Source organism: Dipodomys ordii, unplaced genomic scaffold, assembly GCF_000151885.1.
Source record: "Dipodomys ordii isolate 6190 unplaced genomic scaffold, Dord_2.0 Scaffold7, whole genome shotgun sequence".
In the NCBI taxonomy this organism is placed as follows: domain Eukaryota; kingdom Metazoa; phylum Chordata; class Mammalia; order Rodentia; family Heteromyidae; genus Dipodomys; species Dipodomys ordii.
Window position 1 is genome coordinate 17,033,249 of NW_012267223.1, and position 7,582 is coordinate 17,040,830.

Sequence of the window (7,582 nt, forward strand, 5' to 3'; positions counted from 1 at the left end):
TGTGTATCAGTACTGGGATTTCAACTGCGTGTGTGTGTATGTGTGTGTGTGTATCAGTACTGGGATTTCAACTGTGTGTGTGTGTGTGTGTGTGTATCAGTACTGGGATTTCAACTTAGAGCCTGGTGCTAACATTAGCTTTTTCACTCAAGGTGTTGATATTCTACCACTTGAGCCATAGCTCCATTTCTAGATTCTCTATTCTCAAAAATATCTAATGTTCCCTAAAGGAGGGTATTCTTTTTTTTTTTTTTTTCAGTTGCTTGTTGTTAGTACTGAACTCTGGGCCTGGGCGCTGTCCCTCAGCTCTTCAGCTCAAGGCAAGCGCTCTACCACTTGAGCCACTGCGCCACCTCCGGATTTTTTTGTTTTTGCTTATGTGGTGCTGAGGAATCGAACCCAGGGCCTCAGGCATGCAAGGCAAGCACTCTACCACTGAGCCACCTTCCCAGCCCCCAAGGAGGGTATTCTTAGGGGAGGGATCCAAAGGTGGAACTTCTCTGAATAACTGATGTACTGTTTATCAAAATGAATACCAGGAAGTGGAAACACGTTTTGGGGGTGGGCAAAGAAGAGACACATGAATGGAGACATAAATGCAGTCATTATATTCAATAAACATTATGTAAAAAAAAACAAACTATGTAACTTGAGGGTAGGGACAGGAGAGGCAATATGGGAAGAATAAAGCATTGTATTTATAACCTGACTTAAGGAACTGTAACCCCTTTGTACAACTACTTAATAATGAATAAATAAACAAATAACAAAACTAAAAAAATAGCATTCCTTATTTGATCTCTATAAAAGTCTTTCAGAGTGAATAGAAGGTAGTTAATTATCCAGTTCACAGGTAAAGAAAGCAAAATTATCACAGGGGAAGAAAGCAAAACTATGAGAAGTCTAGAGAAAGACTCTACTGAGTTCAAGGTGGGTCTTGAACTCTAGGCCTGGACTCTGTCTCAGAGCTCTTCACCTCAAGGCTAGCACTCTACCAATTGAGCCAGAGTGCCACTTCCAGTTTTCTGAGTGGCTTATTGGTGATAAGAGTTTCACTGACATTCCTGCCTGGGCTGGCTTTGAACCATGATCCTCAGACCTCAGCTTCCTGAGTAGCTAGGATTATGGGCGTGAGCCACCAGTGCCCAGCTACCTTTCTCTCTTGGATCAAGTAGTTCCTGGCTGCCCAGCCACTTCCCGCAAGATGGATCACTAAATCCCCTTTGGCTCAAGAGTAGGTTACCTGCATGATATGCAATGCAGACGAAATATAACATAGCATGTCATAGGGCAGGTGTGGTCATGCCTATAATCTCAGCTATTTGGGAGGCAGAGATTGGAAGGATTGAGGTTCAAGGCCAGCCCCAGCAAAAAGTTAGTGGGATTTTCTTCTCAATCAGTAAAGATGGAAGTGGTGGTCCTTGGAAGGCCATAGGTAGAAAGATCTTGGTCTGAGGACAGGTTTAAACAAAAATGTGAGATCCTTTCTGAAAAACTAAAACAAAAAGGATTGTGACTCAAATGGTAGAATGCCTGACAGGCAATCTTGAGGACCTGAATTCAAATTCCAATTTTGCTAAAAAACAAAAAATATTAAAAGCATGCCAGAAATGAATGGCCCTGAACTCCCCTTTTGGAAATTGAATTATAGATTAGGTGAGACTGAGCCAGGAGAACCTTCCCCAGAAGCCTTTCCCAGAAACCCCCAGTCCTGCCAGAGCAGCCATCAGGACCCAAGGAGATCACATGGAAGTTGGAGGATGTCTTAAAATTGGGATGATCAGGAGAACAGTCAGTTCCCTGTCCTTGAAGATATCTTAGCAGAGAAATTCTCCCTCCCCCCCCCTCCCCCGGCAATGGGAGTCATAATCTAGCTGAGTTCATTCTCACTGGGCCTGAGGTCCTCAAACAATCCACCTATAGCTCATGCACAGCAAAGAGAAGTTCTGGGGCCAAGGGGCCCGAGACTCAAAGGAACAGCCAGGCAATGGCAAGGTCAGCACCATGTCCCAGAGCTCCCCTTCCCCAGTCCCGTACTCTGTAACATGTGACCATGAGCATGCCACCTCCACATCAGCCAGGTGATCTTTTCTCCTTGGGATTGTAAACTAGGAGATTGGGCTAGCTGTTCTAAGCCTCCAGACTCTGGCACTCTTGGATCCCACAATCACATGGAAGGATAGAGCTAATGGGTCCCTGACTTTGGGATAGTAGTCCTGAGTTCCTAAGCTTTAGGTTCCATGAAGACCATTTATGTACAGTTCTAAGAACCCAGTTTCCCTGTAATTCTAGACGTAGAGCTAAAGAGCTCATTTGGCACTAAGAGCTAGTGGCTCATGCCTGTAATCCTAGCTACTCAGGAAGCTAAGATCTGAGGATAGCAGTTCAAAGCCAGCCAAAGCAAGCATACCTTTGAGACTCTTATCTTCAATTAATCACACACACAAACACACAAAAGCTGGAAGTGGAGGTGTGGCTCAAGTAGTAGAGGAAAAAGCTAAGGGACAGTGCCTAGGTCTAAGTTCAAGCCCCAGTAACAGTATCAAAACAAAATTACTTAGTACATGATAAGGCAAGCTTCTTGTATGCTCCCATTGTGTGCTTCGGCTGGTACTGATAATTTTGTATGGCCTCGAGTGATGTTGTAAATATCTAAATAGCTCTTGGCAGAAATAAAATTCCTTACACTAGCAAGTGAAAGGGCCCTGCATCTGAAACTTGAGTATAATCAGCTCTTGATTTTCCAGTCTGGTTACCTCTGTCACCATAACTGCACCACACCCAGAACAGCCAGGCCCAAGTTACAATGAAGGGACATACACTTATAGTCAAAGGTACAACTCCTAGACCCTGGTCATCAGTCCAGACTGGAAGACAGATTTGATTCTTGACTCTTGTGGGGGGTGGGGGGAGGAAGAGGAGCAAGAGGAAGAAGGCAACTGTTGAGAAATAGCATCCTCCTAGTGACCCAAAGAAAAGAAAAGATCCCAAACACTATTTTAGAGGTACTCTATTGCCTCAGGACTTAAAAAAAAATCTATATAGCACTTTTAGCCCAGCCCAAACCTTAAATGCCAGACCAGTATAACTTAAATCAAGAGCAGCCACACAGGCATATATGCCCACACAGGTCGGTGGCTAGCATCGATTCTCCCCACTTGCGGGTGCATATAACATACAAATATTCAAAATGCAAAGGAAGAATTTAGACTGGGATTCTGAGTCTGGATTTGAGACCAGCCTATGCTGGGCAGCCCCAGCCTGACTACAGATGGGTCCTTTTAATTTCAGCTCTATCTGTGAAATGGAGACCACATCTCATTTAGGCTAGGTACACTTAGTGTACCCAATCCGATGAGCATTTCAAGAGGCCTATTCTGTATGTATGTAGTAAAATGTGTGTGTGTGTGTGTGTGTGTGTGTGTGGCATCTGTGTGTGCTGCTGGAGAACGAAACCCAGGGCCTCTCACTGCTAGGCATGCATCTACCACTCTAGCACAAAAGGCCCACTTTTGTATTTTCATTAAAAAAAACGGGGGGGGGGAGCTGGGAAGTTGGCTCAGTGGTAGAGCGCTTGCCTTGCATGCCTGAGGCCCTGGGTTCAATTCCTCAGCACCACATAAGCAAAAAGAAAAAAGCCGGAAGTGGTGCTGTGGCTCAAGTGGTGGAGCGCTAGCCTTGAGCTGAAGAGCTGAGGGACAGCGCCAGGCCCAGAGTTCAGGCCCCACGACTGGACCCCCCCCCAAAAAAAAAATCGCAGCTCTAACTTCTTGGAGCTGGATACTTTTAGGCAAGTCTCTTCCTCTCTGGCTCCTTGTTTTCTATCTGTGTGTTATGGGAATCCTGACAGGCTGTATCTGTATGGGCCTGTTTCCAGGCCGGGTCTGCCTCTCTCTCCTAAGTCCAAGGTGTCTTGGAGACTGGTATCCAGCTGTCTCTTGCCCAAAGAAAAGGTGCCAGAAATGTCCTGAGGCCCGATGGGGGCAGCCTCCAAAGTCTCTGGGCTCTGGATACTCTGTAGGAGTGTCTAAGGACAAGGGTGCAAGGCATTTAGATAACCAAGCCACAGTCAGTGGACCTAGATGAATGCTTCTTTTACCCCTGGGGAGCCAACCCCACAGGGAAGGGGATGAGAGAGTAGGCAAAGTGGGGACCCTTCCTGATTCCCCAAGTACCACACTGGGTGCCCTCCTGGAGCCTCATGCCTGCTAGCCAGAGCCCCTCCGTGGGCAGAGAGGGGCTCAACGGGGCAGGTCTCCAGCGTGGGATGCTTCAGGAAGCTCTGCTGGAAGCCACAGTGTCCCCCTCGCCTCCACCTTGGCTCCCAGGCCGAGTCCAGGCGGGTCCTGGCACACCCTTCCTCCAGGAACACTTGTGGTCCAGGCCGGCGAAGGGGACCGCTGCAGCGGTCCCGGAGCCCCAGTGCCTTACCCAGAATTTGGAGCCGATCTCGCCGGAGCTGCACAGGGCGTCCATGCGGGAGGCGCAGCGGGCAGGAAAACTAACGCCCGGCCAAGCCAAGCACGCTACTGAGCTGGAGCTGGGAGCCGCCTCCGCCTCCGCCCAGGCCCGCCTCTGAGCTCCGCCCAGGCCCTCCCCGGCTTAGCCCTACCCCCAGGCGCTCGGATCTGGCTGTCCTGTCCCCAACGGGTTGCCACAACCCCTCGGTGAAACCGCAGCACTAGGAGGGACTTTGGGGTGCAGGGTCCTCGACACACTGTCAGTCCCCTCTAGTGTCCTCTTGGACTGCACCGGAGAGATGTTCTGTTAGATCCGGGGCTGATAGGCTTGGAGTCTGACCCAGAGGAGGAACCAGAACGCTCCCATGGGGACCCATGAGTCTGGGAGAGGAGGAGAGGATTGAGCAATTCTACATTGGTTTAGAAAAATAGTTCCTCATAGGGTCACAGGTATCTCTGAACTTCGGTGTTCTCATCAGTAAAATGAGAAGCGCTTGTGGGCTGGACCACGATCTAGGTCTCCCCCACATTGTCACAGACAACCGATTGTGCGTGCACGTGTGTGTATGTGTGTGTGCATGAAAGAAAGATGGGAAGAAAGAGAGAGAAACAGAGAGACACAGAGAGAGAACTAGAGAGAGAGGAGAAAACAGAATATGGAGCCTGGCACTGCTGGCTCATGCCTGTAATCCTAGCCACTCTGGAGGCTGAGATCTGAGGATTGCAGTGCAAATCCAGCCTCCCCCCACCCACCCAAAGTCTGTGAGACTCTTATCTCCAATTAACTACAGAAAATGAGAAGTGGTGCTGTGGCTTAAAGTGGTAGAGTGCTAGCAAAAGAGCTCAGGGACAGCAACCAGGCCCCAAATTCAAACCCCCATGACCAGCCAACGCCCCCCACCCCCAAACAACAACAGAACATGGGGGAAGTCCAGCATCAGCAGATGGTAGCCTTCTGTAGTCTTAATTACTATCTCCTTAGGCTCAGCGGCTCCTGGTCTTTTCCAAGTCTCACTAGTACCTCTCGGATTCCTGAGGATTTGGTGAGAAAAGTAGATAAGGCATATAGCCTGGCACACTCAGTAGACATCCACCGTGTCTTCATTTCTTCCTTTTCAGCTTGGCTATGGTGGCAGATAGACAGGAGGAAACTGCAGGAAGAGCCGTACATTAGCACTCTCTTCCTAAGGGTGAGATTCACATTCTCCATCTGTAAAATGGGCTGGGTCGTCAGTGGTCTGAATTGGCTTTGCTGGGATCTCCCCATCTCTCACTCCTCCATCCCTCACATGCTTTTTTTCTAATAGGGTTCCAGAACACAATTCAACATCCCTTTTTATAGTTGAGAAGGAATTCTCCATAGCAGCTCTTCATCTGGCCCCTCTCTCTGACCTCACTTGCAAGCTCTGCCCAGGTTCAGCTGGTACTCCTTCTCCTGACATTGTTCTAAGGCTAAGGAGTTTCCTTGTCCTGAGACAGGGGACAAGGAAAGGACAATGGAAAGGAGCCAGTAAGATAATACACAAGTGATCAGCCAACTTCCTCTGAGCAGGCAGGAAGTTACCAGAAGGATTCTGCTGCCTACGGTCTACAGAACAGAGCATGTGTGGAGTGAGTGGGAGCAGGTGAACAAGACTTCCCCTCACCTTCCAAGCAGGTGAACTGACGACCTCTACTCCACACGGGGCTCTCTGCCCATCTCTCCTCTTCCCCTCCATTCACCCACACCGTGTGTGTCCTCACCTGCATTTCTGGGCAAAAGACTTCAGAGTTTTCACATCTCATCCCAGTGTGCCTTGGGTTATATTGAACTGTGAAAAGTCTGCCTTCTTTTCCAGTCAGAAAGGTCCCCAGAGGCAGAGACCAGTTGAATTACCTCCAGTCCCACTCTGAGCCTTAATGCAGGCAGTCAGTACCTCTGTATACTAGGTGATTTCAAGACACTCTTTGATGTCTCTGGGACTCGGTTTCTTTTTTCTTTTTTTTAAATAACTTACATTCTTTTTATTTATTTATTTATTTTTGGGTCCAGTTGTGGGGCCTGAACTCTGGGCCTGGGCACTGTCCCTCAGCTCTTCAGCTCAAGGCTAGCGCTCTACCACTTGAGCCACAGCGCCACTTCTGGGCTTTTTTCTTTTTGCTTATGTGGTGCTGAGGAATCGAACCCAGGGCCTCAGGCATGCAAGGCAAGTGCTCTACCACTGAGCCACCTTCCCAGCCCCAGGGACTCAGTTTCTTGAGCAGCATGAACAAGATGTCATCTAAGCTTCTTTCAGTTCAGTTGGAGTTGCTGCAATTCCGCTCTCATAGCGTTGTGCTGGCCCTGGTCAGGATTTCTCAGCCCTTCTTGCTCTATGTCTTTACTTTGGTCTACCCATCAACACCATTCAGTCCACCATCCTTTCCCATTCCTTCTCTTTGGCTTGGAGGCCAAAGGCACCAAATAAAACTGAATCTGGGGCCTTTCTCTTGGGAGCCCTTCCAGTGCTAGGCTCCTCTAGAAAACCCCTTTTCTGAGATAGGGAGCCCAGATGCCAGAACCTTCTAGTTCCAGGATCAGCCAAGCAATCCACTAATTAGAACTCTGATTTGGAGACAAGTTTTAGTTTGGCTTCTGCATTGAGACGTGAGCCTTTACCTCTTGCCATTGGGCTATAATACAGGATAGCAGACTCAAAAGTTGGAAATGGGAACTCTTGGCCCTCTTCAGTTCCCTTTGTCTCTCCCCCCTTTTTCTCTTTCTCATTTTTGATTCCCAAGTATAATTTCCATTTTATTTTATTTTCCCAGAGGACAATTTTTCTTCAGTCGTTGAAGACTCAGCTCCTTCCATGGGCTTTGATGGAGGTCAGAGGGCACCAGCAGGGCTGAATCAGGATTTGGGGTGCCCAGTCCTTCTGGCTCTGTGAGATTCATTTCTGACCTCCTTGCTGTATATGGCATAGCTCGCGCAGTAATGCAGCTTCTCAAAGCTTGAGAAGCAGGCAAGCATCAAAGACACTTGCTCTGAAAATGACCCTGACAGCTGCAGCCTCCACTATGTTTTTATTTTGTGCTAGATAGAACTCAGGGAACCTCATACTCTCACTTGGCTGTTTTGTTTTTTTTTTTGTTTTTTGGGT

The 7,582-nt window shown here is 48.3% G+C and overlaps 1 protein-coding gene across 3 annotated transcripts in view; it reads right to left on the minus strand.

Moving 5' to 3' along the window:
- Nucleotides 1–4,505, minus strand: part of Abcc3 (ATP-binding cassette, sub-family C (CFTR/MRP), member 3) — a 43,802-nt gene extending 39,297 nt beyond the window's left edge. For all 3 annotated transcript variants that reach the window (XM_013037936.1, XM_013037937.1, XM_013037935.1), the window contains exon 1: nt 4,432–4,505. In XM_013037936.1, coding sequence (XP_012893390.1) covers nt 4,432–4,476 — 45 coding nt within the window. In that variant the 5' untranslated portion in view covers nt 4,477–4,505. The remainder of the gene's footprint in view (nt 1–4,431) is intronic.
- Nucleotides 4,506–7,582: the final 3,077 nt, after the last annotated feature.